Source organism: Dipodomys spectabilis, unplaced genomic scaffold, assembly GCF_019054845.1.
Source record: "Dipodomys spectabilis isolate Male_0828 unplaced genomic scaffold, ASM1905484v1 ptg000215l, whole genome shotgun sequence".
In the NCBI taxonomy this organism is placed as follows: domain Eukaryota; kingdom Metazoa; phylum Chordata; class Mammalia; order Rodentia; family Heteromyidae; genus Dipodomys; species Dipodomys spectabilis.
Window position 1 is genome coordinate 11192896 of NW_024870892.1, and position 25982 is coordinate 11218877.

Sequence of the window (25982 nt, forward strand, 5' to 3'; positions counted from 1 at the left end):
TGCCTGGGGAAGGTCAAGGAAGGGAGTATTGGTAACCAGTAGACACCTGGCTCCCTGGCAATGGCCTCTGGCCCTTATGCCATAATGAAATTGGGGTTACAATCACTGCCCCTGGGGGGCTGTGTGAATGGCAGAGATCAACCACAGGAATGTCACCCTTGACCAGGACCTGGTGGAGATGGCAGGTGTGAGCCCTGCACTCCAACGTGTGTGTGTGTGTGTGTGTGTGTGTGTGTGTGTGTGTGTCCGGTGGCCACCTGTCCCCTCTCCACCCCTAGTCTGGCAAATGCAGCAGAGTCTCACCCCCAGGCTGGCCACGTGCACGCATGGTCAGCAGTATCAGCAGTACAGAGTGTCGATCTGCGGTTTGTATTTCTGGATTATGAAATGTCTCCTCATTTTGGTCGTGGGACCTGCAGAGAAAGGCAGAGAGAGGGGTCAGGTTCCCCACTCTGTGTGTGTGCGTGTGCGTGTGCATGTGCGTGTGCGTGTGTGTGTGTGTTGGTTGTGGGTCTTGAACTCAGAGCCTGGGGGCTGTCCATGAGCTTCCTGCTCAAGGCCAGTGCTCTATCACTGGAGCCACTGCGCCACTTCCAGTTCCCTGGTGGTTAAATGGAGATGAGTCTTACAGACTTTCCTGCTAGCTTTGAACCTCCATCCTCAGAGCTCAGCCTCCTGAGTAGCTGGGATTCCAGGTGTGAGCCCCGGTACCTGGCTGTTCCCCCTGTGCATGGTGACAGGATGGGGACGCAGCCCCCTGCTGTGCAGGACTTTGGGGGGATGGCTCCCCTGGGAGGAGTCTGGCTCTTATTCTCACCATTCGAGCTACCTGCTCTGGCAAGAAGAGCCTGAAGGGCTCAGGGGTGGGGTGGGAGAAAGGGTTTGAGGGCGGAGCAGCAGGCAGGCCCTGTGGTCAGTCCACCAGATCTTCTACTGCAGGGAAAGGATCTTGGCAGCTTGAGACCTCAGTGCAATGAGAGCGGTGGGCTGTGTGGCGCTCACCCAGCTCCCCGCCTTGGATGGAGAAGTCTTTGTCCAGGATGAGCCACTTGCGAATCCTCTGGGCGTTGGAGGTGGCCTCCTGGTTCACGGCGTCGATGCCCTGCTGGATGGCCTTGTAGACCAGCGGGTCCTGCTGACCCACGATGTCCCGCACGGTTTTCGCCTGGCTGCCCACACTCTGGCAGAAGTCGATGGCATCCCAGCTCAGGTTGTCCAGGGGCTCCCCACTTTTCTGATCCATCTGACACTGACCCGGGGGACACCTGTGTCACCCCCACAGGCTCCACGGCCAATGCCATCCACCCCCCCCCCACTCAGGCCAGGATGCAGGCCCGGGGGTGGGGGCGCAGCCCGGGAGGGTCACCTTGAGCGTCAGGAGCAAGCTCAGGAACTTGGCTCCATCTCCCACCAGCATGGCGTTGCTTACGATGGGGATTTTCTCCTTCACCAGGGTCTCAATGGGGATGGGGGGCACATTCTCGCCACCAGCAGTGATGAGGATTTCTGCAAGCACACCTGGATCATCCGGGGCCTGACATGGAGCTACAACCCTCTCCCCACCCCCAACCCCCTCCAGTCCTGTGTCACCCATGGTGGTGTTCCCTTAGAGAACTCAGCAAGTGGTGGCTTCCTACCAAGACTGTCAGCCCAGTGCACTGCACTGGGATGGCTCTGAGCGTGCGTGCATGCGTGTGTGTGTGTGTGTGTGTGTGTGTGTGTGTGTGTGTGTCTCAGTCCTGGGATTTGCACTCAGAGCTTGGGTGCTGTCCCTGAGCTTTTGTGCTCAAGGCTGGTGCTCTACCACTTGAGCTACAGCTCCACTTTTGGCTTCTTATTGGCTCTTTGGAGATAAGTCTCTTGTGGACTTTCCTGCCTGGCCTGGCCTTGAACAGTGATCCTCTGATCTCAGCCTCCTGAGTAGTACAGGCATGAGCCACCAGCTCTTGGCTCTTTGTGTTTTGGTTATTACTCAACATACTGCTGTCTGGACAGCTTGAAGCACTTATGCCACAATGAAATAAGAAAGAATCAAATTAAAGGGAAGAAGTTAAACAATCCCTGTTTGCAGCTGTTTTTGTTACATCTAGGAAACTCTACAAAGACGCTACCCAAAACATTATTAAAACTGACTTCTAAAAAATTCAATAAAATTGCCCAACACCAGTGACTCACGCCTGCAGTCCCAGCTACTCTGGAGGCTGAAAGTAGGAGGATCACCACTAGAAGTCAACCTAGGCAGAAAAGTTTGTGAGACCCTGTCTCAAAAACATCCAGCAAGCTGTGTCCTAGTGGCTCATGCCTGTAATCCTCACAACTCATGAGGCTGAGAACTGTTTAAAAACAGCCCAGGCAGAAAAGTCCATGAGATTCTCATATCCAATTAACAACAAAAAGCTTATAAGTGAAGTTTTGGATCAATTGGTAGAACACTAGCCTTGAGCAGAAAAGCTCGGGGACAGCACCCAGGCCCTGAGTTCAAGACCCACCACCAATCCCCAAAATATCCATGCAAAAAGCAAGGATGGAGGCATGTCTCAAGTGTCAGAGTACCAGTCTAATAAAGTATTGGGCTATGAGATCAAACCCCAGTATTGGCAAATAAATAAATAAATTCAACTTTTTCAAATGCTTAAAAAAGATAGTCTTGCATTTTTTCCCAGGCCAGACTCATTCTCATTCTCCTACTTACAGCCTCCTGAATAGCTGGGACTACAGAGTTACACTATCATACCTAGAGCTTATTATATTGACATGAGGGCTTACTAACTTTTTTTTTTTTACCTAGCCTGGCCTTGAACCACCATTCCCTGATCCTTGCCTCACAAGTATCTGAAATTGTAGTAAGAGCCATCCCATCCGGCTCCTTGGACAACATCTTAATAACTCACTGCCTGAGTCTCAGGAGCCCTCTCCCAGATCCTAGCTTCTCCGTGTCTTGCTGGAATGTTCAGGGAACCATCCTGATGATGCTCTCTCTCTGTCTCTCATTGTATTTTCTATCCCTTGACACTCAAGCACCCCTAAATTTTGGCAAGCTTTAAAAGAGCCTCCTTTCCAATGGGGCTGGGAAGGTGGCTCAGTGGTCAAGTGCTGGTCTAGCATGCATGAAGCCCCTGGGTTTGATTCCTCAGTATCACATACACAGAAAATGCCAGAAGTGGTGCTGTGGCTCAAGTGATAGAGTGCTAGCCTTGAGCAAAAACAGCTCAGGGACAGTGCCCAGGCCCTGAGTTCAAACCCCAGGGCTGGCAAAACAATTAAAAAAAAATCCTCCTCTCCCAATGTTCTCCTATCATATTACAGGGGAGGAAATGGAGGTCTGAGGCTTGTCTTTTCCAAGCCTCAACCCCCGGCGGGGAGAGGAATCAAGGGATGTGCCTGAAGCCTAAGCCTGGATTGCATCGGGGTGGGGTGGAGCTACCCTGCATAGCCTGTCATGGAACAGAAGGTGGGTGGCTGGGGAGCCCATGCAGAGCCCAGCTCTGGGGCCCCCCGGGCCTCCGGGTACCTTTGATGCGGCCCGTGATGAACAGGAAGCCCTGGTTGTCCATGCGGCCCAGGTCCCCCGAGTGCAGCCAGCCCTCCTCGTCGATCACGTCTGCCGTGGCCTCCTCGCGCTCCAGGTAACCCATGAACACGTGCCGGCCCCACATGCATACCTCCCCGATGCCATCCTTGTTGGGCTGGAACAGCATATTCTTGCACCCGCTCAGGATCTTGCCACAGCTGCCAGGGAAATGGGGGAAACTGAGCCCCAGGGAGACGCCATCCGCTCAGGCCCACCTGCCTCCAGCCTGGTGGCCCCCTGCAGGAGCCAGTGGGCATGAGGAGGCCTGTGCTCAGTGCTGTCCAGGATTATCATTGTTGTTGTTGTCCATTTTTTGTGCTGGTACTGGGGCTTGAACTCGGAGCCTGGATGCTGTCCCTGCGCTCTTTCACTCAAGGCTGTTTCATTTCAATCACACCTCTTCCACTTCTGGCTTTTTTTTTTTTTTTGGCCAGTCTTGGGGCTTGAACTCAGCACCTGGGTGCTGTCCCTGAGCTCCTTTTGCTTGAGGCCTAGCATTCTACCACTTGAGCCACAGTGCCACAGTGCCACACTACTGGCTTTTTCTGCGATTAATTGGAGATAAGAGTCTCATAGAGGAGCTGGGAAGTTGGCTTAGAGGTAGAGTGCTTGCCTAGCATGCATGAAGCCCTGGGTTCAAGTCCTCAGTATACATCCACAGAAAAAGCCAGAAGTGGTGCTGTGGCTCAAGTGGTAGAGTGCTAGCCTTGAGCAAAAGAAGCTCAGGAACAGTACTCAGGCCCTGAGTTCAAGCTCCAGGACTGGCAAAAAAAAAAAAAAAAAAAAAGTCTCATGGACTGTCCAGGTTAGCTTCAAACCATAATCCTCAGATCTCAGTCTCCAGAGTAGCTAGGATTACAGGTGTGAGCAACCAGTGCCAAGCTCACTTCTGGCTTTTGCATAGCATGCTTGCTCATGGCTGGTACTCTCCTATTTGAGTGAATGCTGCTTATCCAGCTTTTTCACTCAAGGCTAGCACTCTACAACTTGATCCACACCTCCACTTCCCACCTTTCTGGTGGTTCACTGGAGATCAGAGTCTTGACTTTCCTGCCCAGGATGGCTCTGAATAGCAATCCTCAGATCTCAGCCTCCTAAGTAGCTAGGATTCCAGGTGTGAACCATCAGCACCTTGCCTATCAGCAACACACTGTGAATTGTAAAAGCAGGCAGTGCTATAGGCAAAGAAAAGAAAGTTTTTTTTTGTTCTGCTTCTTCCTGAGAGTCTCACAAAGAAGACAGATAGCCAGGCTCAACAGACAGGGTGGCAGGGACCGTCCTGATAGGAGGTCTGTGAAGCCAGGTGGGGAGCCCTTTACCTATACCAAGAGCCATCTGCATACGTATAACATCATTTGAGGGCCATACAAAATTAGTAATACAGGCAGACTGCCACAGTCAGCAATGATTTTGGACCAAAAGATTTTGTGGGCCTTGATGGCCTGTGGCCCTTTGGGACTGATGTTCCCAACCCTACAACAAACCCAGCTGCCAACCACAGAATGGTATGCTAAGGATCTATGTATCACTCTGGGGTGAGCCTAGCTCAGGAGAAAGCCAGGAAGAACCCAGGTTTGGCTGGGAGCCAGTGGCTCACACCTGTCATCCTAGCTACTCAGGAGGCTCAGATCTGAGGATTGCAGTTCAAAGCCAGCCTGGGCAGGAAAGTCCATGAGACTCTTATCTACAATGAGCCACCAGAAAACTAGAAGTGGTGCTGTGGCTCAAAGTGGCAGAGCTCTCGCCTTGAGCTGAAGAGCTGAGGGACAGTACCCAGGCCCAGAGTTCAAATCCTAGTACCAACATACACACAGACACAGCACACACACACAGAGCCAATGTTTGAGGTGGGTGACCATGGAGAGAAAATGCACTGAGGTTACAAGTGTACACTGAGGATGAGGGAAGAGGCAATGAATCGTTAAAACACTGCTCAGGATGTTGGGCGGGATTGGTGGCTTTTACTATAATCTCAGCTACAGAGATCAGGAGGATCGTGGTTCAGAGCCAGCCAGGGCAAAAAAAGGTAGGGAGATCTCAGCTGAACATAAAAAGACCCTCTGCACACAGTCAGGATTTATCTGGGCCTTGGTGACAGCCCCCTCTCCCCCCACCTCTATCCAGCCCCTGGGGGAGGATAGGGGGCGGCGGCAGGGGAGTGTCAGTGTCCTCAGGGTTGGCTGTGCCCAGGCTGCTACCTGAGAACCCTGTAGTTGCTGCTGTTGGAGTAGGTGTGGGGCCCCGAGGTCTCGCTCATGCCGTAGAACTCGCAGATGGGGATGTCCAGGCTGAGGAAGAACTCGCAGGTCTCCTGGGTGAGGGGCGCCGCCCCGCTGACGAAGGAGTGGCAGCGGTCCAGGCCCAGGGAATGCTTGACCTTGCTGAACACCAGGGCCTTGGCCATGCGGTAGTTCACCGGGATGTCCCGCTTCCTGGGAGTTGTGACAAATCCAGGGGAGATCCAGCGCCCCCGGCCCCGCCCCAGGCAGAGAGGAGACCAGGGACTGCGCTGGAAAGGGGAGGCCGGCCTCCTCCCACCCCACGCCCCCTCCACCTACCCCAGCATCCTTTGGGTGTTGACCTTCAAACCAATCAGTTTCGCCCAAGCAAATGCCTTCTTCTTCAAGCCCGACGACTTGGCGATGTTTTCTTCGATTGTGTCGTGTATCTTCTCCCAAATTCGGGGTACCCCCAGGAAGGCGGTCGGCTTGACCTCCTGCAAGGTGCTCACCAAGGTGCCCTGCAAGGGACAGAGCCGGAGAGGGACCATCCTCATCCCGCCTTCCCCAAGACCACGTGGAAGCTTCCTCTTTGCTGATTGGATCAGCGGGGCGGGGAGGGGCGGTCCCAACCTAAGAGAGATATCTTATTGGCTGGCTGTCAGCCAACCCGAGTTTTCTCTTCTCCCAGTAGGGATTTGATGGGGCAGCGTTTAACTATTAAATCTTTTTTTGGGGTGAGGGGGTAAGGAAGGTAAAGTGGAAACAATCCTCAGTATTTTAGGAGCATCCCGCCACCTTTAGTGGGCAAAGGAAAGACTGACGTACACAGAGAAATGCAAACAAGATTTTTTTGGGTATAGGATGTAAATGTATATGCTCAGTGACTGGTGATTGGCAAAAGAACTTGTCCAAGCATGTAGTGGGATACATTACGCATCTGTTTAAAAGGATGCAATATTCTCCCAACAAGGTTTAGAGATTCTAGGGTTGGAGGCATGGCTCAATTGGTAGACCACTCACTAGTCAATGAGTGGAAGTGTGAAGGACTGAGTTCAAGTCCCGGTCTTGTACAAAAAAAAAAAGAAAGAAAGAAAGAAAGAAAAAGAAAAAGGAAAAAAAGATTTAGAGATTCAATGAGACTCCAATCAAAATCCAGTCAGACTCTTTCATACTCTTTCAAATGGAGACTCTTATCTCCAATTAATCAGCCAAAAGCCACTATCCCCAGGTATAATGAACAATTCAAGATTGGCCAAAAGCCAAAAGTGGAGGTGTGGTTCAAGTTGGCAAAAAAATTCAAATGAGAACAGAGTTCCTGAGTTCAAGCTCAAATATATCAATATCTACATCTAACCTATTTTTATATTATGGATTCATATTATGTATTTAGTCAAAAAGGAATTATTTATTGAATATCTATAATCTAGCATCTCAGGCTGATCATAGAGGATTCAAGAGAGGGAGAGAGGGAGACTAAAGAAATAAGCAGAGAACTAAGTGACGAGTTAGCAAGGTGGAAGATGGGAGAAAGAATCTTCTAGAAAGAAGTACCAAGACCCTCAGATTTAGCCTGCCTGGTTGAACAGGTTCCAACCTGTGGAATCTGAGAAGACATCATTTTCATGGCAAAAAAAAGTCTTTGCTGATCTGAGGAAATTGAAAATCTTGAGAAAAAGACCCTCCTAGCTTATCCAGGACCAGCATCATGACCAGTGTTCTTAGGAGGAGTCAGAAGGGTGAGGGGAGAGGAGAGGTGTGAGGATGTAAGCGGAAGTGTGTGTGTGTGTGTGTGTGTGTGTGTGTGTGTGTGTGTATGTGTGTGTTTAAGACAGACTGGAGCATAATGAGCTTCTGGCTCTGAAAATGGAGGAGGGAGCTGTATGAAACAAAGGATTCTCTTCCAAGAACCTCCAGAAAGGACTGTCTCCAAAAATGGCACCTTAAGCCGGGTGCTAGTAGCTCATGCCTATAATCCTAGCTACTCAGGTGGCTGAGATCTGAGAATCACAGTTTAATACTAGCCCAGGGTTAAACTACCCTCCATTAAACAACCCCCCCCCCAAAAAAAAGCCAGAAGTGGAGCTGTGGCTCAAGTGAGAAGAGCATTAGCCTTGAGCAAAAGAGCTCAAGTGCCTAGACCCTAAGTTCAAGCCCCAAGACTGGCACCAAAAAATAAAAAAGTGGGGGGATACAGTGTACCTTCCATTACATGACTCCTCCAATGACGTCTGAGAAAATTTGCACACTATCACATTATTTCTTCATTAAAATATAGCCATTTGCTTAGTAAAGAGGATAAAATAGACACCATAAATGGAATCCTGTTTATATCAGACTTTGCTACCAAAACCTCAATTTTGGAGCTTTCATATTTTTTTTGTGTGTGCCAGTCCTGGGACTTCAACCTAGGAGTTGGCTAGCAGTCCACCACTTAAGCCACAGCACCACTTCTGGTTTTCTGGAGGTTATTTGGAGATAAGAGTCTCACAGACTTTCTTGTCCATGCTGGCTTTGAACCATGATCTTCAGATCTCAGCTTCTTGAGTAGCTAGGATGACATTTCCATCCTAATCTTGGATTGTTCATGGTACAATGGCTGTAACTGTACTTTGGGATAATGCTTAAAACTAAAAGAAATGTGGTTAGCTGTTCCCAATGTGATTCAATGAGTTGACAAGAACACAGAGAAAAAAAAAGTGTTAGCTCTTTAGCTTCACCAAACACCTGTCCAGTAGAATAGGCTCCATCCCCAAGGGAGGGAAGATACAATGGGCCCTGGGCCTCCCTCAGCCTCACCTTGAGCGCATCTGGTTGAGCGAAGAACGTGAGCGCCCCGATCTTGATGGGTATCCAAATGTCCATCATCTGGGCAGCAATGTGGCTGAGGGGCAGGTAGCTGACCACCATCTCCTGCTTCCCTGACATCTCGTTGAGCCCCAGGTCCCTCACCATCGCCCCAGCCATCCATGTGATCTAGAACACAGGGCAACATGAACAGCTTCAACCTCGCCCAACGCCTTTTTGATTTTTTTGTTTTGTTAAGTGCCTGCACTGGGACTTGAACTCAGGGCTTGGACGCTGTCCCTTAGCTTTTTTGCTCACTTGAGCCACTCCTGGTTTGTTTGGTTTGTGGTTAATTGGAGAGAAGAACCTCATGGACTTTCCCGCCCTGGTTGGCTTTGAACCACGATCCTCAGTCAGATCTTTCGGAGGGTTCCAGGCAAATACCATGCCATTCTCTGTAAGGCACCTCTGAAGGTTTGGGTATCTGAAGGGAGTCCAGGAATGGGTCCAAAGTGGACGCCACATCAAACATCCTTCTTGGAGCCCTGAGTGTGGTGGTGTTGGGCCTGTGGTTCCATCTTTGCGGGAAGCATAGATAATAAGAGTATTGCTGTCTGGGCAAAACAAACAAACAAACCACAAAACCCAGTTGGCCTTGGTGGAAGAGGGCGTGGCTTGGGTGATCGGGCGTGGCTTGCGCGAGAGGCGTGGCTCAAGCGCCAGGGGCGTGGCTTAAGGGTAGAGCCGCTGCCTGGCAAGTGGGCGATCCTGAGTTCTAACTCCAGTATTAAAAGAGAAATCCGCTTTGCCCTCTAGACTAGGATCAGACTCACTGCCCCCATGTGATTATATTGCCCAGCACCGTTTTATGCTCCCTAGAAATAGGAGACCCTTTCATCTTCAGAGCCACCACCGGCAAGGAAGCATGACCCCCAGAGATGTCAGACACCCCACTCACCGCACAGAGCTAGGTTTGGACCTGGGTCAACCTCCCCCAACCCCCAAACTCAATCCTTGACCCCTGCTGCTCCCGAAATTCAGCGCCACCCCCCAGCTCTGCAACCCCCCCCCCGTGATGGTGACCCTGTCCCCCCCCCCGTCCTCCTCCCCCCCGTGTGGCTCACGTTGTCGTGGCTGAGCATCACGCCCTTGGGCTTTCCCACGGTCCCCGAGGTGTAGATGAGTACAGCGCACTGATTGGCTCTCTGGCTCAAGATGATGCGGTCCAGCTGGACCTCAGAAACGTAGTTGCCCAGCTCCATGAAATCATCCCACTGAGGGGTGGGGCAGAGGAGGGCAGAAGATGGAGACCCCTCCTTCCGCCCAGTCCCCTGCCCTCCATCTTCTCCCCAAAGACCCCTCTCGAGAACAAGCCTGATTGGCTGAAGCCAAAGGAGTCCAGCAGCCTGGGACCACAGTGATTGGATAAGGCCTGGACATGTGACTTCAGGTAGCCCAATCAGAATGAAGATGAAGGCTTGGGCTGAGAATGCTGGGACACCCAAGTGCTGGGATCATGGTTCAAAGCCAGCTTGGGCAGGAATGTCCACGAGACTTATTTCCAATTAACCAGCAAAAAACCAGAAGTGGAGCTATGACTCAACCTTGAGTAAAAAAGCTAAGGGACTGGGCTCAAGTTCCAGTACCAGCACACACACACACATGCAAAAAAAGGGGGGGCTGGGAAGGTGGCCCAGCGGTAGAGCGCTTGCCTTGCATGCCTGAGGCCCTAGGTTCGATTCCCCAGCACCACATAAGCAAAAAGAAAAAAGCTGGAAGTGGCGCTGTGGCTCAAGTGGTAGAGCGCTAGCCTTGAGCTGAAGAGCTGAGGGACAGCGCCCAGGCCCAGAGTTCAGGCCCCACGACTGGACCCAAAAGGAAGGAAGGAAGGAAGGAAGGAAGGAAGGAAGGAAGGAAGGAAGGAAGAAAGGAAGGAAGGAAGGAAGGAAGGAAGGAGAGAGAGCAAAATAAAGCTCAGAGTCTTTGACCTCCTGGTTTCAACCATGCCTGAAATCCACACACTGGGCTGTAATTACATGAGCCATCAAATTATCTTCTTTTGCTTAAACTAACTGGGGCCAGGTTGCAATCAATAGTGACCCTACTGAGAGTAGGTGTTATCTCTTCATAGCCAACAACCAGGAGCTAACATGCAGCTCTATATGGCAGGAAGACAGAGCCTTGTGCTCTTACCACCATCCAAGTTGGTGAATACTTCCCCGTGCAGAAACTCCATGGCTCATGTCTGTAATCCTAGCTGCTTGGGCGGCAGAGATCAGGAGGATTGCAGTTTGACATTAGATCAAGCAGAAAAGTTCTAGAGAGATTCCAGGGTGTAGTGACACACATCTGTTATTCAGGAGAAGCACAATGGCTGGGTGCAGTGGCATCTGCCTGTCATCCCTGACAACCCAGGGAAGCATAAGTAGGAAGACTGCAGTCTAGGCTGGCCTGGGCAGAAATCAAGACCCTACCTCAAAAATAACCAATGACAATAGGGGCTGGAGGTGTGGTTCAAGTGGTAGAGCACCTGTCTGGCAAGCATGAAGCCTTGAGTTCACTTTCCAGTATAGAAGAATAAGAGAACGGGGGGGGGGGGGGGAGAGAAAGAGAGGGAGAGGAGAAGGAGAGGAAGGAGGAGGAGGAGGGGGAGGACAAAGGAATTTTTTTTTTTTGGCTCTACCACTTGAGCCACAGCGCCACTTCCGGCTTTTTTCTTTTTGCTTATGTGGTGCTGAGGAATCGGACCCAGGGCCTCGAGCATGCAAGGCAAGCACTCTACCACTGAGCCACCTTCCCAGCCCAGACAAAGGAATTTTACCACCAAACCTCAACAAGGCACTGGGGGGGGGAGGTGTATGTAGTGATGTCACTTGCAGAACCCCTCCTAGAAATGGCTAGCGTCATGTACCTCCAGCCAGGCACACATGTGCAGGAATCTCCAATGGATGGGGACATGGAAAGATCCCTTTGGTCATCCCTGCATTCTGAGAGACATGCTAAGCCCTCCTGCACTGGAGTGTCTCCTTAGCAGCTTGCTGAATGCCTATCTGTGGCATCTGTAATTAGACGGGAGCTGGCCGTAGAATGTGCTGCCCTGACCCAGTCAGGGACACATGGGGCCAGCCCCCCCCCCCAAGCTGTTGGGTCTGTAAATTCATACCCAGCACACACTCAAGAATTGTCTTATTCTGCTGTTTCCCAGTTTCCATGCTGAGTTTCTTCTTTGGTTTGTTTCTAATGAATATGTATCTAAAGTAATTTGTTTTGGAGGAGGAATAGTACTGGGGTTTGAACTCGAGGCCTCATATCCAGACCTTGTTGAATTCGTTCTTTTCTAGTATCGACTTGTGTATTAGACTGTCCCAAAACATGATTCACTACTGATTCTTCCTGTGTACCTGGGATGACAGGTGTGAACAAATATTTGAGTTGTAGGGTTTTTTGTTTGTTTGTTGTGCCAGTCCTGGGGCTTAAAATCAGGACCTGGGCACTGTCCTTGAGTTCTTCAGCTCAAGGTGAGCCCTCTACCACTTGAGCCACAGCTCCACTTCCAGCCTTTTCTGCTTATGTGGTGCTGAGGAATCGAACCCAGGGCCTCATGCATGCAAGGCAAGCACTCTACCGCTGAGCCACCTTCCCAGCCCCTTGGAGATCTTTTTGTTATGTCAACAGGAAGAACTCTATGGCCTTGTAGGAGGTGACAGGGAAGGAGCTCAGCGCCCCCACAGCACCCCAGGTAGCAGATTACATGAATCATCTGCCCCAAATGTACAGCTAAGAAATCTCGTAGTCAAGATTCCCTTCTAACAAAGGAAGCTTCTAGGTGACCCATACTCTTAGGAGAGTGCAGATGAGGTCTCTCCAGGACTGTGTCCAGTACCTGCCAATATTCATTGGTGACTGTCTAGTCATTGTCCAGTAAACACAGATTTCTAAGATATAACACCAAAAGCACAAATGGGGGGAAAAATGCTAACCCTAAGCTAATTAGGAGGCTGAGATCCAGAGGATCACAACTTGGAGGTCACTCCTGTCAGAAAATGACAAAGTTCTATCTCCAACTAACCAGCAAAAAGCAGGGCTGGAGGCAGGGCTCAAGTACAAGAGTACCAGCAATCAAGCTGAGCAAGGCCCTAACTTCAAACCCCGGTACTGGCACACACAAAACAGTGGATGAACTGAGCCAGAATTAAAACACTTCTCAGTCTTCCAAAGACCACGAAGAAAAACAAGACAAGGTAGAGAAGAAAAACAAGACAAGGTAGAGAACCCCCCCCCCCCCGGTCCCCCAGCGGCTTACACAGTACAGGTTGTCGCGGCTGGTCATGGGCTCTTTGTACTGGATGATTGCCTTCAGGGTCTCCAGCCCATCCTGTGGGATCTGAAAGAGATCTCTCTGGGCTTCGGGGTCCCCCCCCCCCACTCCCCTGTGGCAACTCCAGCTTTTCTTTCACCATCCCAGCATTGCTCTGTCTGACTGAGCACAACCAGCCTGGGGTGGGGACCCCTGGGGTTCTCCCCTGTGGCTCAGGGCAGCGCAGGGAGATGAAGGCAGCTTTTAGGCCATGCTGCATTACGACCAGTGACATCGCACCTGTTCCTGGGGTGCACCCCATCACCCCACTTGGCCATCACCTAAGTCACCAGCCCCGGCCTTGTCGTCTCCAGGTGACTGGCAGGCGAGGCCTCACCGAGAGGATCTTGCGTAATTGGAGGTCGTTCTCCACCAGCAGGATGTCCACCTTGGCATGCGTGATGACATAGTGACAAGCTTCCGAAGAGTTGGTGGCGTAAATGCCAACGCAGAGGCCCCTGGGGAAGGAAAACACAGGCGTGTGTGTGTGTGTGTGTGTGTGTGTGTGTGTTAGTGATTTAATACCACCTGGAATAAACTGAGGATTTGTTTTGGCTCAAGGCCTCCTGTTGTGGTTTTTGGTGGTCCTGAGGTTTGAACTCAGGACTTCCTTGCTTGCAAGGCATGTGCTCTAACACTGGAGCCACGCCCATCACCCATTGGACACGCCCACCCTGCTAGCCACACCCCCTGGTGCTTATAGCCACTCCTCTAGCACTTAAGCCCCGCCCCATTACATAACCACGCCTCAGCCCTTATAGTCATGCCTGGTTCTTCAGCTCTGCCCCACCAGTCTAACTCCATCCTCAACACTATAGCCACGCCTCCAGTAGTCCAGCCACGCCCACCACTCTAGCCACACCCCTGCTGCTTGATTCCCACCTGTCACTCTAACCACGCCCCTACCACATGCCCTGCTGCCTGGACCTTCTAGCCAGGCTCCCCTACTTGAGCCACACCCAGCCCTGTAGCCACACCCCTACCACCTAAGCCCCGCCCCCACCGTGCCTGCTGTTTGTGAATGCACACCACCATCTCCGTGCTGGCTGGCTCTCACTGAGTCTGCCTACAGTCCTAGGAGATGATCATCCTCGATTTCACAGGCAACAGGATAGCAGAGTACCCAAGATCGGAACCAAGGTGTGCTCTGACGTCTGAGTTCACCCTGCACATGCCACCCCAGTGTCCACCCTGAACTTGACATTTATCTCCATTCGCCGAAGGCAGGGGTGATACATGCTCAGAAGAAATTTGGAAAACAAAAAAAATCATATGAGGGTTCTTACCATTGACATCCGCAGATCCCCCCCACCCCAGTGTTTTGTGCCAGTACTGGGGGTGGAAGTCAGGACTTGGGTGCTGTCCTTTACCTTTCTTTTATTTTTATTTATTTTTAATTTTTTTTGCCAGTCCTGGGCTTGAACTCAGGTCCTGGGAACTGTCCCTGAGCTTCTTTTGCTCAAGGCTAGACTCTACCACTTGAGCCACAGCACCACTTCTGGCTTTTTCTGTTTATGTGGTATAGAGGAACTGAACCCAAGGCTTCATGCATGCTAGGCAAGCACTCTACCACGAAGCCACATTCTCAGCCTCCTTTAGCTTTCTTACTCAAGGCTGAGGCTTCACTTCACAGTTCCACTTCTGGCTTTTTGGTGGTTTATTGTAGATAAGAGTCTCACAGACTTTCTTGCCTAAGCTGGCTTTGGATTTCAATCCTCAGCCTCCTAAGTAGCTAGGATTATAGGTGTGAGCCACCACTGGCTAATGTTATTTGGTCCTCTCCAGTTACTGCTATTCTTGTTGCTGTTGCTACTATTCATGATCTGGGGTCAGACAAACCTTAGTTTGGGTCACACAGTCTTCACTCAATCACTGTGGGAGTCTGAGAAAGCCATTTTGCCTCTCATGTGTACACACACACACACACACACACACACAACCAGAACAAAAGATGGGTGGAGGCATGGCTCTTGGTAGAGACCCTCTCCTGAGTTCAAATCACAGTAACACACACACACACACACATACACACATGTGCACGTCAGATACTCTCAAATTGTCTAGTAGAGGCCAGGCACCAATGATGGGAGGAGGACAGAGGTCCTGACCAGCCCTCCCATAAACATGATTGTATTCAAAACACAACCAACTGCCAAGTGCCAGTGGCTCACACCTGTCATCCTAGCTACTCAGGAAGCTGAGATCTAACAGTCATGGTTCAAAGCCAGCCTAGGCAGGAAAGCCTATGACTCTTATCTCCAATGAACCACCAAAAAGCCAGAAGTGGAGCTGTGGCTCAAGTGATAGAATGCCAGCCTTGAGCAAAAGAGCTGGGGGACAGCGCGCCAGTATGGTTATGCACATACACACACAGAAAAGAATCTAGTCAAAATCCCCAACTGAAAAGAGGTGGACATAAGGGACAAGTGTGCCCCCTTCTGGTCAGGCTTGGGTATTGCAGCTCAAATGTCCAGCCACATAAACCACAGCTTGTCAAAGCAAAAGAATATCAAGTTTCTGTGGCAGAATGGGGAGGGAAGAGGGGGTTGACTTGGCTGAATATTCTCTGTGTGTGTGTGTGTGTGCGCGCGCACACACACACACACCAGTCCTGGGGCTGGAATTCAGAGACTGGACATTGTCTCTGAGCTTTTGTGTTCAAGGCAGGCACTCCACCACTTAAGTCACAGCTCCACTTTGGCTTTTTTTGTGTTGTGTGTTTTAATTGGCCAGAAGAGTGTCACAAATATTCCTGCCTGGGCTGGCTTCCAATCATGATAATCAAATCTCAGTCTCCTGAGCAGCTAGGATAACGGGTGTCAGCCACCTGTGCCCAGGCTGGCTGAGTATTTTAAGCAGCTTAGATAGCAAAATTATCGTATAAGTGGAATTTAAAAAGGTTACACTATGACATGCGTATGTATACATTTCTACCTCTCTGTGTGTATACATGTGTATCTGTGGTTATTTCTTAGAAAATGGATTAGGAGAGGGGAGAAATTGGGGAGACTGATAGGAGGAGACTTACTAACGAAGATACATTGTACTCAAAAATTGATATGTTCACTTGAAACAGCTTTGTACAGCTACTTAAAGATAAAAATTTGGCTGGGAATGAGTGCTTGCCTAGTATGCATGAAGCCCTGGCTTTGATTCCTCAGTACCACATACACAGAAAAAGCCAGAAGTGGTGCTGTGGCTCAAGTGGTAGAATGCTAACCTTGAGGAAAAGAAGTTCAGGGACAGTGTCCAGGACCTGAGTTCAAGCCCCAGGACTGGCAAAAAAAGGATAAAAATTAAAAATATTAAAAACTATTTTAAAGAAAAGAAAATGGCTTAGATACACAAAGGAAAACAATAAACTTCTATTTTGTTTTCCCATCATAGATGTGTTATATTTGTACTTCTCATCTGGTCTGGCTCCGTCTTTAAGTGACACTGGGCCAAGTCTGGGAACACGGCATGGAGTAGGCAGGGATCAGGGAGGCTGCTCAGTCCACTGCAGGGCCCAGAAAACCCACCGAGACCAGTTCCCTCAGTGCCCATAGACTTCCTCCTGTTTTATGGCTGTAGGGGTAGACCACTTTTTTTATGTTTGTCCCGGGGCTTGAATCAGGGCCTGGGCACTGCCCCTGAGCTCCTTCCACTCAAGGCTAGCACTCTGTCACTTGAGCCACATTCCCAGCCCACATTTTGTTTTATTGCCAAGAGGGAGAGACCCCAAGATGAACAAACAATACTAAAAATGATTTTTCCCTTCCATCCTTCTTTTCTTCTTTCTTTCCTTCCTTCCTTCCTTCCTTCCTTCCTTCCTTCCTTCCTTCCTTCCTTCCTTCCTTCCTTCCTTCTTCCTTTCCTTCTTTTTTGCTTCTTTGTAGCTTGAATTCAGGACCTAGTTCAGACTTGGCTTTCTTGCTCACAGTTGGCGCTCTGTCACCACTGACATGCCCCCAGTCTAGCTTTTTGCTGGTTAATTGGAGATAAGAGTCTCTCAGACATTCCTGCCTGGGCTGGCTTCAAACCTCTATCCTCTAGATCTCAGCCTCCTGAGTGGCTAGGATGTGCTCAGCTGCTTTTTTTTCTTTGAGGGGTCATTTTCAGGCTTGAACCCTCCTCGTGGTAACTTGACACAGAACAAAAAAACAGTGAGGTAAGGAAGTCTACCCACAATCTCTGTCTCTGTCTGTCTTTCTCTCTCCCCCTCCTCTCCCTCTGTCAAGGATCTGGTGTGGGGTGCAGGCTCTGTTGCTCATTGGCTGCCCAAGCCTCAGTTTCCTCATGAACAGCGTGGCAGTTCCCTATTCTGAGCTTTTATAGGATGTTTTGCACATAAGCAGAAATCTGTAGCTATTCTCTGTGATCATTGTTTCAGAGCTCTGCAGCTGAAGTTAAGACTCATCCTGGACCACTATGGTAAGAAACATGTTATAGCCTAACCTACAATCAGAAGCAGAGATCACAGACACCTGCCTGTTGACCCCAGGGCTCCATCTGAAATTCCTGCTGGTGTCTGAGGCGGTCCAGTACTGCCCAGCCCCGGGCAGCAGCTCATCACCCACAATGCACCACGTCGCCAAACTTACCCTGCCATGATAGCCCCGAGGGCCGCAATGAACCACTCAACCGAGTTGAAGCCCAGGATGCCGACACCGTGGAAGCGCTCCAAGCCCAGCTGGGGGAGGGGGGACAGAAGAGGACAGCCATGAAGGAGCCCCCAGGTGAGTTACCTGTAGCTTTGATCTCATCCTTACTATGGGACAGAATAGACTCAAAATGTGGGCTCCATTTTGGCCAGCCAGCTTTGAGCCTCAAACCTAGGAGGTTGCTTGTGATTGTGGGTGCTTTTGTCTGTTTACTCTACGTGAGACTCTTCTCTCCAAGTAACCACCCAAAAGCCAGCAGTGGAGCTGTGGCTCAAGTGGTAAAGCACCAGCCTTAAGTGAAAAAGCTCAGGGCTGGGTGCCAGGCTCATGCCAGTAATCCTAGCTACTCAGGAGTCTGAGATCGAAGGATCATGGTTTGAAGCCAGCCCTGGCAGAAAAGTCCTAGAGACTTGTGGGGCTTGAACTCTAGGCCTTGAGCTCTGCAGCTCAAGGTGAATGCTCTACCACTTGAGTCACAGTGCCACTTTCAGTTTTTGGTTGGTTCATTGGAGATAAGAGTCTCATGGACTTTCCTTGTCCAGGCTGGCTTTGAACTTTGATCCTCAGATCTCAGACTCTTTAGTAGCTAGGATTACAGGCATGAGCCACCAGTGCCCAGCAAGTCCTAGAAACTCTTATCTCTAATGACTGGAAGACTGGAAGCAGACCTGTGGTAAGAGTGCTAGCTTTTAGCAAAAGGGCTCAGGGACAGTGCTCATGTCCTGAGTTCAAATCCCATCTCTCTCTCTCTCTCTCTGTGTCTCTCTCTGTGTCTCTCTCTCTGTCTCTCTCTCTCTCTCACACACACACACACACAAACACACACAGGACAAAGGTTGCTCCCTCCCTGGAGAGTAATTGGATAACTGATGATTAAAGATTAGAGGAACAATATTTACTGAAGAACATTTGTATGTTTTGGTGCCTTGTAGATTTTGAGGATTTTGTACTAGACATGCATGTGTTTTGTATGTACATGCGTGCGTGTATGTGTGTGCATGTGTGTGTGTGTGTGTGTGAGAGAGAGAGACAGACACAGAGACAGAGAGACAGAGAGACAGAGACATCCTGGATGGTGACAAACACCCACCTACCTTAATCAAGGCTTTGGCGGCCTTGCGGCAGGCCTCATAATACTGACTGAAGCTCAGAGTGTCCCAGCTTCTGCTGTTCTTCGTTGCCAGGGCTGGATAAGCACCAAAGCGGTCGACTGACTCTTGAAATAGTTCAGGGATGGTCACAGGGATCTCATGGCCAGGCCCATGCTTTGAAAGCCGGAGGAGGACAGCTCCATCACGGTAGGTGGTCCACAGTCCAGCGGCACCTGTTTGTAGTCCCCAGGAATGGGGGCATGGAGTTTTAGTTAGTTAGCAACTTTGGGCTGTTAGTGGGGGTCTTTTGGGGCCTAAGGTACTGAGTGTTGAGTTATTCCTGCAATACTCTTGAGTAGAGATCTTTGTTACCCAGCACTGTCTGGCTATTACATAGAGATCCTATAGTTTGCAAAGACAAGAAGCAGAGGTAGGGGTATGTTTCAATGCACAGTCAACATTGGTCCACTCAAACTTCGTCTGCATTTTTCATTTTTCATGAGGTCTTCCAGCAACTTATTCTAAGCCTTTTCAAGCATATAAGAAAGTTGAAGGCTGGATGCAGTGGCTCACACCTGTAATCCCAGTTACTGGAATGGGAGAGATGGGGAGAATCACAGTGAGATCACTATCCTCCTCCAACAGGAAGCTGAGCAGCGTGGTGGTATGCCCCTCCACTTCCAGGAGATTGGGAGGATCATGGCTTGCTTGAGGGGAAGGGGTTGTAATAAACCAGCTAGCCTCAGGCAGTCTGTGATAGTCACATTTTCATATTGGTATATTAAGCCATTGTTGCTTATGCATGCAGAAGATGCGTCTGTATGCAAATATCATGTATGCAAATAAGGGAGCATATGCAAATTGATCTTGTATGCAAATGAGACTTTCAGAGTGCTCCAGCAGGGTCCCGGGCAAGGAAGCCTTGGATCTCTTTGAGGAATCATTGCTTCTCTCTCTCCTTCATGCCGTGGGCTGCACATACCTTGAGCTAAATTCTTGTCCACTTTGAGGGGCTCGGGCTCCTGTTCTTGAGTTACCGGGGCCTCTGCCCTTCCAGGTTTGTAAGGATCACTCTTCATTGTACTGCAAGGCAGAAGAGCAGGGAACTTAGCAAGACAGGACTAGGGCTCAACACCCATCCATTGGTCACGTCTGCCAGGAATCTTATGATCCGTTAGTCATGTCTGTCCTGGGCCTAGGAGAAGGGGAGATGGTTTGTATGCCAGATGAGAGAGACATGGAAGTTTAGAGGGTATTTAATCTGTGTTTCCAGAAAAAAAAAAGAAAAGACTCTCAAATGGCTAGACTATGAGGACTAGGTCTGTAGGTTTTTCTACAAAACAATTTGAAGGCTCTGAAGAGGGAAGATATTCTGACAGGACCACCTTTATCTACCCTGTCAATTTATGCTGAAGATGGGAATCTCTTGGTATTCTTGATGGATTTGGTTCCAAGACTTCCTGCACACACAAAGGTCTTCAGATGGCCATGTACCTTGCTTGCACAGGATGATTTATATTTAGACATAATCTATGCATATCCTGCAATACATTTTCTTTCTTTATTCACTTTTAGCCCTGCTGGGGACTTGAACTCAGAGACTTGTGATGTATTTCTAGTCCTTTTTTGTTTTTCATTTGTTTTTCAGGTGATATATCCTGCTTTTGCCCAGGACTGCTCTTGGAATACAAGGCTTCCTATCTCTACCTCCTGAATAGCTGGGATTACAGAAACGAGCCACTGTGCCCGGTTCAGCTCTGTACTCTTAGCTACCTGGGAGACTGAAATCAGGAGGATTATGGTTTGAGGCCAAGCTGGGCAGAAAAGTAAGAGAGACTTCCATCTCCAATTAAGGAACATCAACCCAGGCAGCAGTAGACAATAACAAAGTAACAATTGCAATACAGTGGGCTGGTTGCTGGTGGCTCACACCTGTAATCCTAGCTACTCAGGAGGCTGAGAACTGAGGATTGAGGTTCAAACCCAGCCGGGCAGGAAAGCCCAGGAGACTACTATCTCCAATGAACTACCTGAAAAGCAGAAAGTGGAGCTGTGGCTCAAAGTAGTAGAGCCATGAGTGAGAGCTGAAGAACAGTGCCCAGGCCCTGAGTTCAAGTCCCACAACCAAAAAATAAATGGCACAGCGGCTCTGCATAAGTGCTCGGGTCTGAGAGAGTCACACGCACCTGCTTTTCAGATGGACACAGGGATACTACGGGGTGCCAGCCTTCACAGGGCAGGGCTCTGGTCATCCTGGCATAGCTTCAGGGGCTGAGACATGTGGCCACTCAGATGTTTCTCCTGCAAAGATGACATACGGGTAACTGGAAGCCCTTGTCACCCCCTTGGTGACAAGGGGGGCAAGAAAGGGAACCGGCTGTTCCCTCCACAAACCTTCCCCCAAGCAACCTTCTGGAACCTTCCAGAACCTTCTGGAACCTTCCCCTTGTGACATCATTGAGTGTACTGTCTATCCCTTTTCCCCCTCCCCAGAAGACAGTACTTCCAGAATGGGGCATTGTAAGGCCCTGTTCACTCACTACTCACTCACTCATTCATTCATTTATTCATCTTAGTACATGTTCTCTTTGTGTGCGTGTGCTGGTCCTGGGGCTTGAACTCAGAGCGTGGACGCTTGAGCTTCGTCTCAAAGCTAGCACTCTACCCCTTGAGCTTCAGCTTTTTCTGAGTGGTTTATTGGAGATAAGTCTCACGGACTTTCTTGCCTGGTCTGGTTTTGAACCATGATCTTCAGATCTCAGCCTCCTAGAAGTTATGATTTACAGATGTGAACCACCAGGGCCCAGCTAATGCTTTTTTTTTTTTTTGCCAGTCCTGGGGCTTGAACTCAGGGCCTGGGCACTGTCCCTGAGCTTCTTTCGCTCAAGGCTAGCGCTCTACTACTGGAGAGTACCACTTGTGGCTTTTTCTGTGTATATGATACTGAGGAATCGAACCCAGGGCTCCATGCATCCTAGGCAAGCACTCTACCACTCAGCCATATTCCCAGCCACCCCTACTCTTTCTTTTTTTTTTTTTAAGGGGCTTTATGTGGCTCAGCTTTCCCTACCCAAGGCTAATCAAGGTCACCACAGTTTGTCAAGGGAAGGGCCTAGACTCAGAGAACTGTGATGTCAGAAAGAAAGAAGGCACTTGCAAAGCAAGCAAACAAATAAGTAGATAAACAGAATAAAAGATCTAAATAGAGCACAGGTGCTTCCACAACAAATCCACTCTTCCCAGGCGGGAAGCATGAGGCTTGTTTCTTTTTCTCCCAAGAGGCTGAGGGCTCAGGCAGCTCCGAGCCAAATGAAATGTCCTCCCGGCAGCCCGCGCTCCTCCTGCCCACCCTCCCAGCGCCTTCTAGTTGTCAAAGGAGAAAAACAGCTGTGGGAGGGGAAAAAGTTCCAGCCACTGAGAAAGATTCTCTTTAGAATCTAGAAAGTTCCCAGGGGCGCAGCTTTCTTATATTCTGGCCTTATCTAATTTTCTTCAGTCCTGTGATTTGGCTGGCTGGCATTCTCTGTCTCTCTGTCTGTGTCTCTCTACCCCCCACCCTTGTGCCAGTCCAGGGGCTTGAAATCAGGGCCTGGGTCCTGTCCTTGAGCTTTTTGCTCAATGCTAGTGCTCTACCACTTTGAGCCACAGCTCCACTTCTGGATTTTTGGTGGCTCACTGGAGATAAGAGTCTCGCGGGGGGGGGGGGGGGGGGGGGGCGGGCTGAGAAGGTGGCTCAGTGGTAGAGCGCTTGCCTTGCATGCCTGAGGCCCTGGGTTCAATTCCTCAGCACCACATAAGCAAAAAGAAAAAAGCCAGAAGTGGCGCTGTGGCTCAAGTGGTAGAGTGCTAGCCTTGAGCTGAAGAGCTGAGGGACAACGCCCAGGCCCAGAGTTCAGGCCCCACAACCGGACCCCCCCCCCCCCCCAAAAAAAAGTCTCACGGACTTTCCTACCCAGGCTGGCTTCAAACTATGGTCCGCAGATCTCAGCCTCCTGCGTAATTAGGATGACAGGTGTGCCACCAAGGCCAGATAGTCACATGGTAAGTTTGTTTTGTCTTGTTGGTTGTGGGGCTTGAACTCTCAACCTGGGCGCTGTTCCTGGACTCTTCAGCTCAAGGCTAGTGCTCTACCACTTGAGCCACAGTGCCACTTCTGGTTTTCTGGTGGTTCATTGGAGATAAGATTCTCACAGACTTTCCTACCCGGCTGGCTTTGAACTGTGATCCTCAGATCTCAGCCTCCTGAGGAGCTAGGATGACAGGTGTGATGAGCCACCAGCACCCAGCTTCACAGGGTAGTTTTAAAAATTTCACATACTAATAGATAACAGCCACGTGGTGATGACTGGAGTGGGGGTGGGGTGGCTTAGGCCTCCCTTGGAGCAGCCAGGCGGCCTTCCAAGCATTGCCTTTGGTCTGGGGTTCAACAGTGAGGCTGGACCTCTCTGGACAGGTGTCATTCAATGTCCCTTCCTTCCTTCCTCATGGCAGGGGAGAAAATGGCTCTCCTTGCTGGAGGCTAGGACCTGATGCTAGGCTGCAGTTGGCTCAATAGGCTAGTGAAAGCAGCTCTTACCTTCCATGGCTGGAATCCCCGCTCTTCTAAGGACTGACTTAGAGATTACTGTCCATGAGAAGCCCTGGTGGCCCACAGCTGTCATCCTAGCTACTCAGGAGGCTGAGATCTGAAGATCAGGATTCAAAGCCAGTCTAGGCAGAAAAGTCTGTGAGACTCTTATCTCCAATCAATCACTAAAAAAACCAAAGTGGAGATCTCTCTGTGTCTCTGTGTTTGTGTCTCTGTGCCTGTCTGTCTGTCTCTGTCTCTGTCTCTGTCTGTCTCTGTCTCTGCCTGCCTCTCTCTCTCTCTCTCTCTCTCTCACACACACACACACACACACACACATACACAAACTACCAAGAAAAAAATCCCCCAGAGATTACGGAGTCAGGCTTGTTCTAACATATTTGGTGCTACAGGGTTGGGTTGAAGTGTTTTTTGTTTTTCTTTTTTCATTTCTGTCTGGTGTGTGTGTGTACATGCATGTGCATGCATGCACACACCAGTCCTCACACTTGAACTCAGAACCTGGGTGCTGTCCTGTCCCTGAGCTTTTTTACTCAAGGCTGGCACTCTACCACTTGAACCACAGCTCCTCTTCTGGCTTTTTGGTGGTTCACTGGGGATAAGAGTCTCACAGACTTTCCTGCCTGGGCTGGCTCCAAACCATGATCCTCAGATCTCAGCCTCCTGAGTAGCTGGAATTGCAAGCATGTAGTGAGTATTATGGAACATTGATATAGTGTGTTATTGAATATGGAATATCGAGTGTATGTGTGCTATGAAATATTCAGCTGTGAAACTGGGAGTTAGAACTATGTAGCATGGAATACAGAGATAAGGTCACACCCAGAGCTAAAGACGTTACCAGGGCATCCTGCTGCCGGAGAACCTGCAGGGATAACCAGAAGAGAAGACGCCCAGCCTCAAACATAAAAACCCAAGGCAGCGGAGCAGAGATGACCTTCCCCAGCGAGAGGACTCTGCGTGGGACTGACCCTTCACTTGAACAACACCCCCTCCCCCAAGGCGGCCATTACTCCATCCAACTATTCAGAGCAGCCCAGAGGACAATCTTGACTGACCCCCCCCTTGACCTTTGGACCAAGTGACCTGCCACATGGGCTCTCTGGGTATGAGCCATGCTCAGTAGAATTGAGTCTAAGAGTTATTGGTGTGGATTAATATTGATATACTCCAAATGTTTGAATAAATTGAGTGAAACTTTAGTCTAAGTGTGATGCTATATCCATGCTTGGCACTAAGCATGAGCCACAGCACCTGCTTTGAAGGTTTGTTTTGTTTTTTTCTTTTCTTTTTTTGCCAGTCCTGGGGCTTGAACTCAGGGCCTGGGCACTGACCCCGAGCTTCATTTGCTCAAGGCTAGCACTCTACCACTTGAGCTATAGCACTACTTCTGGCTTTTTCTGTGTATGTGGTACTGAGGAATCGAACCCAGGGCTTCATGCATGCTAGGCCAGAGCTCTACCACAGAGCCACCTTCCCAGCCCTGAAGTTTTTTTAACCCAGGTGAATGTATTCACTTCATTTCTCCTCTGCCTGACGCCTAGAGTTTCTGCAGTGTAACATCGGAAGAGTTGCCTCGTGGGAAAGCACTTGGCAAACATTTTCCTCCAGGACCAGGTAGTATTTTAGGTTTTATGTCTGCCTCCCCCCCAGCCCCAATGCCCCCTAGCTGAGCCTGTTCAAAGGCAGCTTCCAATAAAACTTTATTTGCAAACACAAGAAGGCAGGCAGGGACCACAGGCTGCAAGCCTCCAACCTCTGACACTTGTTGAAAATGCGTATTCAATAAGATAGGGGAAAAAAGTAGTTGCCTATAGTTTTCAACGGTGCAGGAGATGATGATGATTGATTATGTCTTTTTTTAAAAACCCTCAAAATTCTCATCTTGTGCGAGCTGGTACCAACCAAGCCCGCAGAGGGATGCGGGGAAACCGACCTCCTCAAGACCTCTCCACTGCCCGCGGCCCGCGCGCGCCTCCGCCGCCACCGCCTTCGCCAACCTCCTCCGAGCCGCGCGCGCCTCCCTCCAGGTCCCGCCCTCCAGCCCAGCGATTGGCCGATCCTCTCCCTCTTCCCGGCTGGGGCACGCCCCCTCGTAACAGGCACCTCGCGCAGCCACTGGGACGCCGCGCAGCCCCGCGCCCCGCCCTCCCCGCGCCCGTTGGAGGAGGGGCGTGGGCGGGCCGTTAGAGGTGCGCGCCCCGCCCCTTGTCGCGGCGGGTGGACTGGCGGGCGACGAGAGGCCGGCGGCCGGGCGGGCGGCGGGAGCCGGAGGAGGAGCCGCCGCCGCCAGCGCCGCCATAGAGACTGTAGCCGTGGAGACTGTTACTTACCAACGGGGACCAACACGCAGCCGCCGCCGCGGGAGCCGCTGCCCGAACTCCCGGCCCGAACTCCAGGTGACCGACGCCATCCGGCCCGGCCGGGGCAGTGCGGGGTGTGGCTGGGGGGGGGCAGGGGACCCCGCTCGGAGATGGGGGGGCGTCGCGGGTCGGGGAGCACACCCGACCGAGCACCCCACGCCTCCGAGGTACCGCGTCCCGTGGCGAGGGGGAACCTCGCCTCTTGGTCCGGTTGAGTTTGGGGGGGCCCCCTCTGGCGACGCCCCCTTCCTCTTGTGAACCCCAGCGGCGGACGCACGCGTCGCTTCACTTGTTAGAAAACTTCCCGAAGTGAGGGGCGCTGAGGGGGGACCCCCCTCTTGGCGTTTACGCTCACACGCGCCG

General features: G+C 50.6%; 1 protein-coding gene across 1 annotated transcript; it reads right to left on the reverse strand.

Annotated features, from left to right (window-relative positions):
- Nucleotides 1–339: 339 nt before the first annotated feature.
- LOC122122710 (long-chain-fatty-acid--CoA ligase ACSBG2-like) lies at nucleotides 340–25669 on the reverse strand. The gene is made up of 14 exons (XM_042697022.1): nucleotides 25590–25669; nucleotides 19651–19751; nucleotides 18672–18901; nucleotides 17518–17606; nucleotides 13272–13392; nucleotides 12881–12961; nucleotides 9702–9851; nucleotides 8590–8766; nucleotides 6130–6311; nucleotides 5770–6003; nucleotides 3512–3729; nucleotides 1367–1506; nucleotides 1003–1249; nucleotides 340–413 (listed from the first exon to the last, which is right to left on the reverse strand). Exons 1-14 carry the CDS (start codon nucleotides 25667–25669, stop codon nucleotides 340–342), a joined length of 2124 nt encoding a protein of 707 aa, XP_042552956.1.
- Between the last annotated feature and the right edge of the window lie 313 nt (nucleotides 25670–25982).

What these genes read in the sequence shown, in the direction of transcription:
- LOC122122710 (XM_042697022.1), bottom strand. Translation starts at nt 25,669, where the DNA reads ATGGCGTCGGTCACCTGGAGTTCGGGCCGGGAGTTCGGGCAGCGGCTC. An exon ending in CTCGGGGCTATCATGGCAGG is followed by an intron (nt 13,393 to 17,517) that starts GTAAGTTTGGCG and finishes TTCCTTCCCCAG; the next exon opens with GGGCCTCTGCGTTGGCATTT. An exon ending in GCTTGCTCCTGACGCTCAAG is followed by an intron (nt 1,250 to 1,366) that starts GTGACCCTCCCG and finishes CCCCCGGGTCAG; the next exon opens with TGTCAGATGGATCAGAAAAG.